The sequence below is a fragment of the Mastigoproctus giganteus genome, chromosome 7 (assembly GCF_048544385.1).
Source record: "Mastigoproctus giganteus isolate SK-2022 chromosome 7, ASM4854438v1, whole genome shotgun sequence".
In the NCBI taxonomy this organism is placed as follows: Eukaryota; Metazoa; Arthropoda; class Arachnida; order Uropygi; family Thelyphonidae; genus Mastigoproctus; species Mastigoproctus giganteus.
The window spans coordinates 16125179-16139849 of NC_143581.1; the positions used below are offsets into that span (position 1 = coordinate 16125179).

At 35.4% G+C, this 14671-nt stretch overlaps 1 protein-coding gene across 2 annotated transcripts in view; it reads left to right on the plus strand.

The window, feature by feature from the left end:
• The window catches only part of LOC150082577 (importin-4-like), a 186556-nt gene that overhangs the window by 117282 nt on the left and 54603 nt on the right, over positions 1 to 14671 (plus strand). For both annotated transcript variants that reach the window (XR_016547194.1, XM_090377536.1), the window contains exons 17-18: positions 1192 to 1308; positions 10085 to 10208. Coding sequence is in view for 1 of the 2 variants with exons in the window: in XM_090377536.1 (XP_090233662.1) it covers positions 1192 to 1308; positions 10085 to 10208 (241 nt within the window). In the remaining variant the exon portion in view is untranslated. The remainder of the gene's footprint in view (positions 1 to 1191; positions 1309 to 10084; positions 10209 to 14671) is intronic.

Here is a 14671-nt window from a genome sequence, read left to right on the forward strand (position 1 = left end):
AGAGGGAGAGAGTGAATTTTCCGAAGACAGTTTGTGTGAAATTTAAACAAGGACAATGATTCAAATTGGTTTGTCAGCCAGTTGTTGACTGTAGATGAAACTTGGATTTGTTAGTATGGTTCAGAGAATAAACAACAGCCAGTATCAACAGATCAGTATCATGTTCAGCATCATTCCTTGGCACAAGAAACTTTGAAGAGTGCCATAAGCTAACAAGGTGATGGCATGAGCTTTTTGGGACAAAGTAAGGGTGTTACTCATTGATTACTCTCATAAGGTTAAATCCATTATGGATAAATATTCTCTTTTTGCTACTGGATCATAAGCACTTAAAAGGTAAATGCCATGGAGAAACTCCCCAGAGAGTTCCTCTTCCTCCAGAGCAGTATTCACAGTCATAAGGCTTGGGTGACTGCAGAGGCAGTCAATGAAAAAAAGGAGGAATTTTTAATGGCCACTAACCCCTGGCTAGTACCGTGAAGAGTATTGGAAAGTCTGGTTACCTGCATGTACTTTTACACCTTACAATAAAGATCATATTTATTCAATCAGGACTGCAGTTATCTGCTCTCAGGCAGAGGAATTTGACTTCCCTACATGTTATTCCAAGTTTTTCAGTCCACATAACATGTATTTTGGTCCATGAACAGAGAACAGACAATGTACTGGCACAGTAGTATGGCCTTAAGATGCTGACCTCCCATGAAACCAATAACAGTAACAACGAGAGATTTAGGTTATGAATTGTCACATTCACTGATCCTATTTTTCAGATATGGCTGCCTTTGTATTGCTGTCTGTTTCCTGTACTGAAAATACATTTGAAAGGGCAACACTTTCAATACAAATAATTATATTATTTTATGTGAACAAAGAGGATAGAAGACCAAGACTGAGTCCCGAAGAAATGAAGGAATGTTGCTTTTTGTTGTTGTTTGTTGTTTTATGGTGCAAAAGCTTCTTCGGCTATGTTGTGCCTGGGAATGTTGCATCAAGTGTGTAGCTCTTTGACGTGGCTATGTTAAATGAAAGTTGATTCATTTCCAGATTGCTTCATTCTTTCTGTGGTTTGTCAGAAACCTTTCAAATACCATTTGTATAAAATATAAGAAGGGTTAATTTTAAATTAGAAATCTAAATGAATTTCATATTTGCTATATAAAATTCTAAAGTTTCATAAAATTTACCTAGGAAATTCTGCAAAAGAGGGATTGTTGCCATATTTCCCTCATATAATAGAACACTTAAAGGTATATTTGAATAAACAACAGCCAGAGCAAAACATGCCTCTTCAGATACAAGCAGTTGGTAAGTCACTTTTACTATTAATTATTACTTCAGATCATTACATTACCTGTGTGTGTGTGTGAGAGAGAGAGAGAGAGAGAGAGAGAGAGAGAGAGAGAGAGAGAGAGAGAGAGAGAGAGAGAGAGAGAGAGAAAGAGAGATTATTGAATGAATAAATTGGGAGCAGTTATGTACAAATACATATTTTTAATATTCTTTTTAAATATTAATCTCCCTTAAAAAAAAGATTAATTGGAATTTTGATATTTTGTAGTTCAGAGAATAGATAGCATAAAATCCTTTTGATGTTTTTGAGTGAAAGTGAGCAAACGTTTGCACAAAATGTGACAAAAGTCTAGTTTGAACATTCACTTTGAAGTAAATGTTCAGTATATCCCCCCCCCCCCCCATGTTGTCCTAGTAGAACACTACAAAGATTACTGCTTTTTTTTTTTTTAGTTTTTTCCTTAACTTTTTAATTAATATTATATTTTTATTCACAAATTGATAATTTTATTTATTTTAAACCTCAAATACAAAAGATTGTTTATTACAACTAAAATGTAAATTAACTGTGTGATATTGTAATTTTGAGAGAAGGAACTAACAGTGAGGATTTTTTAATATGATAAAAAATATAAAATAATGAGGTCTCCAAACAAGAAGGCAAAAAGTATAGGAAGTAGCAAAGTTTGATAGACTGTGGGAGGATCACATTCCAGCATAAAATATGAGACTGGAATAGACCAGAAAAACCATTGTGTGTTAGACTTAATAAAATTGAAATTATACAGATAAACATAAAGAATAAAACTGATAAAACAATATCACGAGTGAAGGTTATAGAACTGAATGTTTAAGGAATGCAAACTGAAATAATAAATATACATACATAAAAGTGATAAGTCTGACAGAAGTACAGAAGAAAACTCAGAACTGAAAAACTCAAAAGGAGCCAATGCAATGAGATCTCCTTTGCTGGCATGAAAGTCATTAAAACAGATCTAAATTTGGATAGAATGACCAACTCAGTAGAAAGACCTACTGTAGAATTATTATATATAATCCAATAAAAGATGGTATAAAAAATATGCTAATGACTACAAGAATATTGTACACATCTTACTTATGACCTCACAAAGGGCTCTTATGGTTTGTGATATTCACATGATATGATATTGATTTGTATGCTGCCTACATGGTGTGTACATGTCATTTTTTTGATATTTTCTAGTTAACTTACCACAGTTGGAGGATCTTGTTGATTTGGAGCTTTATTACCTAAGCTGTCAGTGTGCCATAAAAAAATCAAGCCATCCTTGAGGATCTTAAAGGTCTGTTATTTAGATCTCCAAGTGAAGCGTTTCTTTTATTCTATTTAGTGGACCTATATAATTCAGTTATACCCTTCTATTATTGCATCAAGTAGTACAGCTATGTGGATATAATTGCTCTTAGCTCCTTGTGTGGAGTGCTTGTTGATATGGATCCATTCTGTCTAACATTGAAGATGTCTATGATTTTAGCAGCATTGCCATTCAGTTTTTATTTCCATTAAAGGAAAGTTTCTGGCCTGTTATAAAGTACCTTGTAGCGTGCCTTTTGTTTGTCACAGAGTTTGTCCAGTTGATTGCTATCCTTTATGAACTTCTTGACACAGTCTGCACCAATGTATGCCACCTTTGGCAATCTCTTATTTTATAGGCACCAATAATACTGCTCAGACTTTGACATTGTCTGCTTCCAAACATTAAGAATGAGATGACGCAAAGGCTATGCAGCTCTACTTATAGGTACACTCATTCTCGTATATTATTAAATGCAGTTCCATTTAGATTTAGCAAGAACCTCATAAATTGAGATATGCAATACTGTATGCTTTGCAGGGAACATGCTAGGACAACTTTGATGGTGAAGTACAGATGAAAATGTGATTAAAAGTATTACTCTTGTTTTAGGTTTTGTATGCATTTGATTTATTTAGATTAGAAATGGCAAAACAATTTTAATGCTTAGAAAAAATAGTTGGTTACTATAGTATGAACCTTTTTTTGTGATTTAAAATATTTACATCTTGGTCTATCACTCATAGGGGTGTAATCAGAAAGTTTGGGGACTGACTTTGTATTTTGAAACTGTGGCATTGTAGTGAATTGCAACTTGCCACAACATGTTTAGTGACTCATCTAGATGTAGCAATGTATGAATCGCCCATTTATCTGCAGTCAATCTGGATTACTGCACATGGATTTTAACATGAGTAATTTTTTTTAATTTTTTTCAAAATTAGGAAAAGTGCAGCAGGAATCCACAAAATGTAAAGAACAGCTTTCGGAGAATATGTCCTGTATTATTTGATGACTTTTCAGTGGTTTGCAAAATTTAAGGTTGTATGTTGAACATTGAAGTACATAGAAGATGATCCTTGTACTGGACATCCTTCAACTTTAAAATCCAATAATCACTTCATCAGTAGTGATCATTGTTTAACTATCCATGAAGTGTCTAGTGAAATTGGTATTCCTTTTGGGAAGGGAATGTTTCTGCCTTGAATCCTTGCTGATCAGAAAGAGAGAGCAAAGTTCTTGCATGTTAGGATCTTTGTCAACATAGTGCTTCTGACCAACACTTGTTTTCCATCATTATTGGGGATGAGTGTGGGTATATGGCTCTGACTGAAATAAAGTCAGAGTCCTCTTAATGGAAGACTCCACCTTCTTCAGTGCCCAAAAATGCAAGGTAATCTTGATCAAATATAAAGATCACACTTGTTATTATTTTTTTTACTCATAGGGCATTGTTCATTATGAATTTGTCCCACCACATGGTCAAACAGTTGAACCAGGAATACTACAAAATAGTTCTGTGGAAATTGTGCAATGCTGTTCAGAGAAAATGGTTGGAGAAGTGGGCTTTGGGTATTTGTCTCTTGCCTCATGACAACTTTCCTGCACACTCTCTGCTTTCCATTCAGTTTCTTGTAAATGCTTACATCACTGTGCTTTCCCCATATGACATACTCGCTGGATTTAACTCTGATGTATTTGTGTGTGTGCTTGTGCGTGTGTGTGGGAATTATGTAAAATGACGTTTAGGTTTAAATAAATATTGGCTCCAGTGTTAATGCTATTGTCTGTGGACAATTAGACATTACACGTGCATAGGTTGTATATGTACTTAATTTATTTATACATTATTATTTTTCAATTGTGGTACTACTTGGGAGTGTCAGGTTTGTAGTGAACCCAACCAACCCACTAGTTATATTTAAAACTAGCCCTGGTATGGATAGCCTTACATATAAAAATATAAGATACAAATAAAAGCAACTAAATTTTAAAGAAAGCTGAAGAAATTGGCAAATGTTAGTGAAAATAAATGAAAATTAACATTCTTCCTCATGGTCACACCTCTACTACTCCTCAGGGACTTTGAGCAAACATATAGTCATACTGGAGGAATGTATTATATATACCCATTTCTGTAATCTCTATACCAGTTTTGCAGGTTAATTACTTGGTGGATAATTTGGAATTATAAGAGTAATCTTATTGAATATATGTACTTAATTTTATATAAGTACTAAATTTTAAGTAAACAGGGTGGTTTTCGTATATTACAGCAAACTGTGATAGGAGATTCAAAGCCCTATGGGTATGTAGCATATTGAAATATCATAGTATCTCACCTCCATGTCCTGTGGTGGTCAGTCTGAAAATGTTAAATTTCCTGCCAAAGTTTAGTTTTATGTGTGTGTGGTACAGTTTATTGTGCACACGTACCAGGTTTTATCCGTGGCGTGATTATTAACCTTGCCATAGGCAAAGTCTCATGCTTTGCATTCCTGAGCGTGGGCTGGTGTTGATTGTAATTTAAAGCTTGGTGTATTATTGTGGGAAGCAGATACAATATGATATCTAACCAGGCTAAAAATGATAGAAATAAATGGTAATAATTGACATGGAGGTTATTAAAATAAAATGGGAAAATATAGGATGATAGTTATTAAAATTAAATGTGCTATCCGTAGGGTGTGGACTGGCAACGCTTTTCTAAGGCATGAAAGCCCTTTATGTGCCCATGGGGATAACTATTTACAAATATATACAGCCTCTTTCACTGTGAATATTAACCCTGTGTTTCCGTGCTTGTAATTAAATCTCGTTTTAGTGGAAATGCATTATATCTGTATGGTGATGATGACCAGTGTATTTACATTCCTGGTGTTAATAACTCTGCTAGTGGGGAATTTTGATTTTGGACATCCAGGTACCATGCGGATAGGTGTCGAGCCACACCTATGCGCAGTTAACCTGGGGTTCAAAAGGGGGCCAAGTTTATAGATCTAATTAGAGCTTTTATGTCCCGTGGAAAAAAAGTTTCTATGATACTATTAAGACTAATTAGTTGGTTGTTGTATGAGTTTAGCTTGTGCGGCTGTGTTTATATGGTGTCTGATGTAATTGTCAGGTATTTTGTTTTTGATAAGGGTATTTTTCAATTTTGTTAAAGCTGCTATAATGCTTTCTGGGGTATTGCATATGTGTATAATTCTGTTTGTTTGGTTTCTGATAATGTTTCCATGTATATTTTTGGCTAATTTAGTTTAATTGCTGGGAAGCCGAACAGGTCTCTTTTATCGTAGTGTTTGGTGTATAAAAAGTCATTTGTTATTGTGATTTAACTATCTAGGTAGGTGGCTTGCAGGTTGTTTTCTGTGTTGGTTCTTTCTATAATCAAATCTTCGGGATAGATTTTTTAGCCATGTTTTCGAAGTCTGTATGGTTGATGACTAGTACATCGTCTATGTACCTGTGGTATGTGATGTCTTCTTTAAGCTTATTTTCATAAAAGTGCAAATAGACAACCTCCATAGCCAACCTCTATTTGCACTTTTATGAAAATAAGCTTAAAGAAGACATCACATACTACAGGTACATAGACGATGTTACTAGTCATCAACCATACAGACTTTGACAACATGGCTAAAAAATCTATCCCGAAGATTTGACTATAGAAAGAACCAACACAGAAAACAACCTGCAAGCCACCTACCTAGATAGTTAAATCACAATAACAAATGACTTTGTATACACCAAACACTACGATAAAAGAGACCTGTTCGGCTTCCCAGCAATTAAACTAAATTAGCCAAAAATATACATGGAAACGTTGTCAGAAACCAAACAAACAGAATTATACACACATGCAATACCCCAGGAAGCATTATAGCAGCTTTAACAAAATTGAAAAATACCTTATCAAAAACAAAATACCTGACAATTACATCAGACACCATATAAACACAGCCGCACAAGCTAAACTCATATAACAACTAACTAATGTTATTTAGTTTTTAGGAGCATTAGCAACTAAGGTCATATTGCTCCGGGAATATGCGGTGGTCATTTTCTGCATCCTCCGTATTTGGTGGTGATGGGCTCGAACCCCGGTCTAATCAAGAAGCGTGTGCTACGCTCTGCTGCTCCTTCCCACCTGGCTACAGAGGCGCTCAACCAACTAATATTAGTCCTAATAGTATCATAGAAAAAGTTTTTTCCACGGAGCATAAAAGCTCTAATTAGATCTATAATTTGGCCGCCTTTTGAACCCCAGGTTAACTGCACATAGGTTTGGCTCGACACTTATCTGCATGGTACCTGGATGTCCAAAATCAAAATTCCCCACTAGCAGAGTTATTAACACCAGGAATGTAAATACACTGGTCATCATCACCATACAGATATAATGCATTTCCACTAAAACGAGATTTAATTACAAGCACGGAAACACAGGGTTAATATTCACAATGAAAGAGGCTGTATATATTTGTAAATAGTTATCCCCATGGGCACATAAAGGGCTGTCATGCCTTAGAAAAGTGTTGCCAGTCCACACCCTACAGATAGCACATTTAATGTTAATTTAATAACTGTCATCCTATATTTTCCCATTTTATTTTAATAACCTCCATGTCAATTATTACCATTTATTTCTATCATTTTTAGCCTGGTTAGATATCATATTGTATCTGCTTCCCACAATAATACACCAAGCTTTAAATTACAATCAACACCAGCCCATGCTCAGGAATGCAAAGCATGAGACTTTGCCTACGGCAAAGTTAACTGCCACGCCACGGATAAAACCTGGTACGTCTGCATAATAAACTGTACCACACACACATAAAACTAAACTTTGGCAGGAAATTTAACATTTTCAGACTGACCACCACAGGACATGGAGGTGAGATACTATGATATTTCAATATGTTACATACCCGTAGGGCTTTGAATCTCCTATCACAGTTTGCTGTAATATACGAAAACCACCCTGTTTACTTAAAATTTAGTACTTCTATAAAATTAAGTACATATATTCAATGAGATTACTCTTATAATTCCAAATTATCCACCAAGTAATTAACCTGCAAAACTGGTATAGAGATTACAGAAATGGGTATATATAATACATTCCTCCAGTATAGCTATATGTCTGCTCAAAGCCCCTGAGGAGTAGCAGAGGTATGACCATGTTGTTGTTATTTGGTTTTTAGAAGCATTAGCAACTAAGGCCATATCGCTCCGGGGATATGCGGTGGTCATTCCCTGACCTTTCCGCATCCTCCATATTTGGTGGTCACGGGCTCAAACTCTGGTCTAATCAAGAAGTGTGTGCTAAACACGGAGGCGCCGGTATGACCATGAGGAAGAATGTTAATTTTCATTTATTTTCATTAATTTTCACTAACATTTGCCAATTTCTCCAGCTTTCTTTAAAATTTAGTTGCTTTTATATGTAAGGCTATCCATACCAGGGCTAGTTTTAAATATAACTAGTGGGTTGATTGGGGTCACTACAAATCTGACACTCCCAAGTAGTACCACAATTTAAAAATAATGTATAAATAAATTGTGTGTGTGTGTGTGTGTGTGTGTGTGTGTGTGTGTGTATGTATGTATGTATGTATATATATATATATATATATTTTTTTTTTTTTTCCTCAAACTTAAAGCCCCCTTGAAAGGTCACAGATTTGCAGTGACTGAGGAAATTATTCAAAACAACATGGCACAGAAATAATTAGTTATTCCAAAAGAAGCATTATCAAGAATGCTTGCAGAAATTTCAGAAACATTGGAATCAGTGTGTACAGTGTCTAGGTGACTACAGTCAGTCCTCGTATAGCACAATAGTTGTGTTCCTAGAAACCCTCGTGAAATATAAATAACAGGCCCTATGGGAAAAATAGGATTAGGTGCTGACCACCCAAGATTGAACACACATTTGTAACCAAAACATTACCAAACACAATAAATAATCGTAATAAAATACTTACATATTGTATTACGTAATAAAATATTGATAATGCTTTTGCTTCTGTCGTAAGCAAACTTGTTCTTTGTTTGATCTTCTATCCAAACAGATGACAGACGTTCCATCTCTTCCAATTCTTTGTGTCTTGATCTAATGGATTCTATTACACTTTGAGTTGTTCCTCTTATGAAAGTTATTTTTATTTTCTCTGCATTCTTTCTAATTCTCGGTGTTGCCTCATTTAGACCTGTAGCACGAGCAATATCACATGGTTTTTCATTCGCTCAAAATGTTTCACAATTTCATATTTTTTCTCTATTGGCAGAGGCTGACTGGCCATAAGCCTTACTGGGGAAACCCTGGTGGGCCAGAGTCCAGTGTGATTTTGGCCATAAATGCTAGTATGAGGCCTCTAAAAATTGTCCCAGATAAGATGGGTTTTTTTTGGTTTTTGGGTTTTATTGGTGCATTAGCAACTAAAACTATAATGTGCCTCCCAGATAAGAATTTTTGACCCACTCCACCTCTGTCTATCGATATTGCGTTTCTTTTTCTCTCTGAATCTGTAGTGTCTTCACTAGGACGTTTCCTTTTCATACCTTTTAAGTATTTTACTCATTTTTAGGGAATAAATTACAAAATGAGGAGGCACGCTTGATACACAAAAACAAAGCTGCATGCGTGTAGCAACTGAATAAACAACATCGTAAAGGCAGAGACACTATTGACACCTCACTAGCTCACATTTTACTAAAGCACATTTCTGGAGGTTACTACCATAAAACAATAAAAACAATGTCCAGTTGCATTCCTGCTAGTGGAATCTGTTATAAACGGGTAGTAAACTCGATCTAATTGCATTTGTGATAATACCGATAGCTGGAATTGTGGGTTTTTATGTTATTATGGTGAAATGTGTTTCCCCTTCACCGATATAAAAAACATAAATACATTTTCAGAATCTTCTCTTCATTCCTATCGTGTTGCGTTCAGTTGGGGTGATTTTGCATTGGACTGCCATTTCTTGTAAACAGGAAGGTGAATCATGCATAAGCGAATTCGGTTCGTATTATACACAATATCATTCCCCTATTTATAAATCATGTATGATCAAATTTGTGTAGTGTAAACACGTGTTATACGAGGACTGACTGTACTTTGAAGAGATCCATCTGAATAACCAGTAAGCGTGATAATTTCCCAAACCTTTTGAACACACTTTGTGTAAAGTGAAAACAAAGTTTGATAAATAATTTTTTCCTTTTGTAGTTTTTCCTATTCAAAATTTAATTTCTTGATACGATTTAAAAAAAAAAAAAAAAAAAACTTCGATTCATCTTGTACAAAGTACATTTTGTGCAAAATAATCAAGGAAATTGATTATGAAGAGCATGAAAACTCTTAACTTTACTACCAGGAAGATAAATTTCAGCTTTAGCTTAATAAAATTTTTAGTTTTAATTTGAATTTTGGTTCTTAGATACTCTGGGTGTGTTAGCCAGAACAATTGGAGAACACAATTTTCTTCCTATGGCTCATGATTGTATGAAGCTAGGATTGGAACTGGTGGATCAAATTGACGATCCAGACTTGCACAGATGCACGTAAGTTTCCTGAAATGTAAGATCAAGAAATTTAAAATTTGTATGATTTTAAAAAAAAAAAAAAAAAAAAATTCAAATTCCTATGGCTATAGAATAAATAAATTTTTCATAAAAATAACATTTGTTTTTAATGAATTGTCATACTTGCCATGTCTTGTATTTATGATGAAGAATCTATCTTTTTTTAACTTGTTTTGAGTCCTTCTCCAGCTCACCATTGTAACATAGTTTGTCTCTGTCTTTCATGCAAAAAATTAGTAAAACTATGGTAAAATTAGTAAAAATTAGTAAATTAGTAAAAATTAGTAAAAAATTGACTTCACCATAGAAGTCAATTTTTTTAAGGGATTTTCTGAATTTCTGCTTATTTTCATTAACTTGGGAACTTGGGAAACAGTGTTGCTCTTTGTTATGTGTGACTGCAATGTTTTTCTCTCTCTCTCTCTCTCTCTGTCTGTCAAGGCAATTAACAGTACTCTTGATGCAAAGAATGCAAAATACAAAGAAATACAACGTACTTTCAGAAGATGTATATATGGTACTTTTGCAACATGGTTTCACTCTGACCTGATTGATAAATTGCGGCAATCCTCGTATAACACATTAGAGAATTGTGGCAAACCTCACATACACATTATTTTTGAGCTTTTGCATGGAAAAAACCTGCTCATTTCCATTCTTATGTAAATTGTGACATTTAAGGTTTTTTTTTTTGTAAGGATATTTTGGTTTTTATTTGATTGTTATAAATTTTTTCAGGTATATATTACTAAACTTTGTTCTTAAGAACCATATTGGAATAATTTCTTTGTTGTGAATTAAATTCCAGCCCTGAATTATGCCTAAGGAACTTAGGCATAATTTAGGTAACTGCCAATGTATTTAAAGAATGGAAACTAAATTGTTTTGTGCCTGCTGTGGAAAACTATTTAAAGAGGAAAAATCTAGGTTTCAAAGTTTTATTACTATTGGATAATGTGTCAGGCCATCCAAAAGATTTAAGTCATCCAGACATTGAAGTTAATGTTCCTACCATCTAATACAACTCCTTTAATTCAGCCATTAAATCAAGGCATTATATCTACCTTTAAAACTCGTTACATCAAAAAATCGTTACAATGGATTTTGGAAAAAGTCGATTCCGAATCTATTGAAGTGATGGAGACATGGAAACATTTTTCAGTTGATGGACTCTATTGGAATCATAGCTGTATCACCGTCAACATTAAGTGGGTGTTGGAAAAACGTACGGCCAGAGTCAATTCATTCAGGAAATATGGTCAAACCTGTAGAAAATGGAATCGGTGTGATAGTAGAACTTGATAAGTCAGTAGAAGGGGAAGGTTTTGATGATATGACTACTGAAGACGTTCACAAATTACTGGTAGAAAAAGAGGCTGGTGATGCAGATTTGGTGGAAATGACATCAGAAATAAACCAAATAAATTCAGAAGTGATAGCACAGATGAAAATTCTGAAGTTCCAAATTTCACACTGAATAGCATATGAAAAGGCTTAGCCGAAGAATTAGAATGTTATTTTTTGAAAGGAGCAACGATCAAAAGGGAGCTTCAAAAATGCTTAGCTCCATACCATGAAATCTGCAAAGATCTATCAAGCAAAAGCAAACAAACCCGATTACTGAAAATCGGTAATCTAGGTTTGTTTGCTTTTGCTTGATAGATCTTTGCAAATTTCTTGCTATGGAGCTAAGCATTTTTTAAAGAGAGCAGAAGATACATGAAATATAGATGCTGCAGAAGAACGTTTAGAGGGTGAAGATATTCTGCATCAGAGAAAATGTTCTCGTTTTATTGTGCTTAGCAGCAGTGAAGAGGAAGAAAATTAAATGAAATGAATGTACATTATCTGACATATATCTATCACAGTTTGTAAGACGTTTGTTCATTTATTACTATTTTTAATAAAAATTAAGTTTCCGATAGTTATAAAAAATGGTGTATTTTTGTTAGATTTTGGAACATAACTCCCTTTTTGTATTGGTTCCTTAGTCCTATATAACACGATTTCACACCACATAAGACTTTATAGGAACCAAACTACCGTGTTATGAGGGTTACCTGTATTGTAAATCTGGGAAAGGTAATACATTTGCTTCCTGTGCTATATATACATGTTTTTTCAATTCCAAATGGTGGGAAATGGGATGTAAACAGACAGTTTCAAACAAATAAGCATAAAAACAATGTGCACTGCATAGTAAGAAATGCAAAAGTAGATGTAGCATATCAGTTACAGATACTGTCATGTGTCCAATGTTTATTCACATCATTCATCACAGAAAGTAATCTCTGAGTTGTGCTAATTATGTAGATATGTTGTTTGGTAATATGCTTGCCAATAATGAAATAGCAGAAAAAAAAAAACAGCAGGTAATGTTAGTAAAATTGCACAGAAGGAAAGAAGAGGTAGTGATGGCTCTGAAAAATGTCATTTTTGATTGCTGCATATTCCAGTAATCAAAATGATTCCAAGCTGGAATCATTTCAAAGGACAACAATATTTCCATTTTGTTGACCTTTTCTAATTAAAAAAAAAAAAAAAAAAAAAAAGTCAAATTGAAAGCAGCAGCTTGCTTTCATTACCAGCATTGGAGGGTGACTCTACAAGGTACAGTAGTGGGCACACTTCTGAACAACCTGAAAGTCTGGGATTTCTTTAAAAAAACTGTCTTGCACTTTATGACAGAAAGTCATAAAAAAGCATTGCAAAAGGGACAAAGCAAAGTAATAAAGAATTTTTTTGCCTATGTGAAAGGTACTGAACCATATTGGTCCACTGAAGTAAGATAGCTTTGTTTATACTAATGAACTAAGTAAATATGTTATCCATCAATATTTACACAAGTATTCTTTTATGCACAACAGTATTATTAATGACTCGTAATAACAGATATTGGGAGCTAAATTATTGTATTATTACTAAAAATGGATTGGATAAGAAATTTTTTTACCTTAAATGTAAAAAAGACAAGTATGGACTGATGGAATTTATTTAGTGATGTTAAAATAAGCAGCAGGACAGATTGTGAAAGCTCCTAACTATTATAAACATGTATCATCTGAACTCAGATAATGTCCCAGCAGATTGGAGATCTGCAAATGTCCCTCCACTTTACTAAGATGGTTTCAGTAGTACATACACTGAGAGGACAGAATTCATGGGATTCCTGGATAACGCTACACTGTCACTCCTCTCACTAGTGGACAAATGCATTAATTAGCAGGTATATAGGTACACCGCATCACAGCATTCACATGAGTGTAATTTGATGTCAGTATGGATAAACGTTGAGTTAACTGACTTTGAAAGAGGAATAATAGTGGGTGCCTGAAGCATTGGGTCACTCTATTGTTGGAGGTGGTACAGAAATTGTACTTTCCCTGTTCAACAGTATCAAGAGTGTATTGGGAATACACCATTTCCGGAATAGCATCTCATTGTGGACAGTACTGTGGGCGGAGAAAGATGGTGGATGAACGTGGCCATAGATGTCTGTCTTGCATTGTACTAGCCAGCCAGCTGGAGTGCGATAGTGGCACAAATCACCACAGATTTCAACAAGGGAGATGCCAGAAACTTCTCCACCAAAACCATCAGGTGGTCATTAGCCACAATAGGTTACGGGAGCCGCTGATCCACCAGAGTCCCATGGCTAACACCACGACACAGGACTGTATGCCTCAGCTGGGTGAAAGAACATTGCCACTGGACCTTGGATGATTGGAGATGGGTCTCCTGGTAACGAGTCTTATTTCCAGTTATTTCGAGTGGACGGGAGGGTGCATATCTGGCAAAAACCGCATGAAGCTATATGCCCATCATGTCAACAAGGAACTGTTCAGGCAGGTGGATGGTCGGTAATGGTCTTGGGCGTGTTCAACTGGCACGTGTTGGGACCTCTGGTATATCTAGATGCATCTCTGAACCGTCTGGGGTACGTGTCCATCCCTGCAGATCATCTGCATCCCTTCATGGTCATCATGCATCCACAGGGCAATGATCTCTTCCAGCAGGACAATGCACCTACTCACAGAGCTGTAGTGACTAAAACGTGGTTCGAAGGGCATTCTTCAGATTTTACCACCATGGAATGGCCTCCCCGTTCACCGGACATGAATCCCGTGGAGCATCTTTGAGATGTTGTGGAAAGGTCCGTTCAAGCTTTGGATCCTCCACCCAGGAATGCTACAGAATTATGGACAGTGGTGCAGCAAGCATGGATCCACGGGTATCACTAGTCCACCAGTGATACCCGTGGAACGCTTTTGTGAACTAGTGGATTCAGTGCCTCTCCGTGTGACTGCCCTTATCCAGGCGAAAGGTGGGCCTACCCATTACTAGTTAGGTATACCATAATTTCTATCCACTCAGTGTAAAATGGGTAATTAAAGATCTGTAAGTTTAACCTCTGTGGCAGAAAAAATTAATGGAACTAAGGA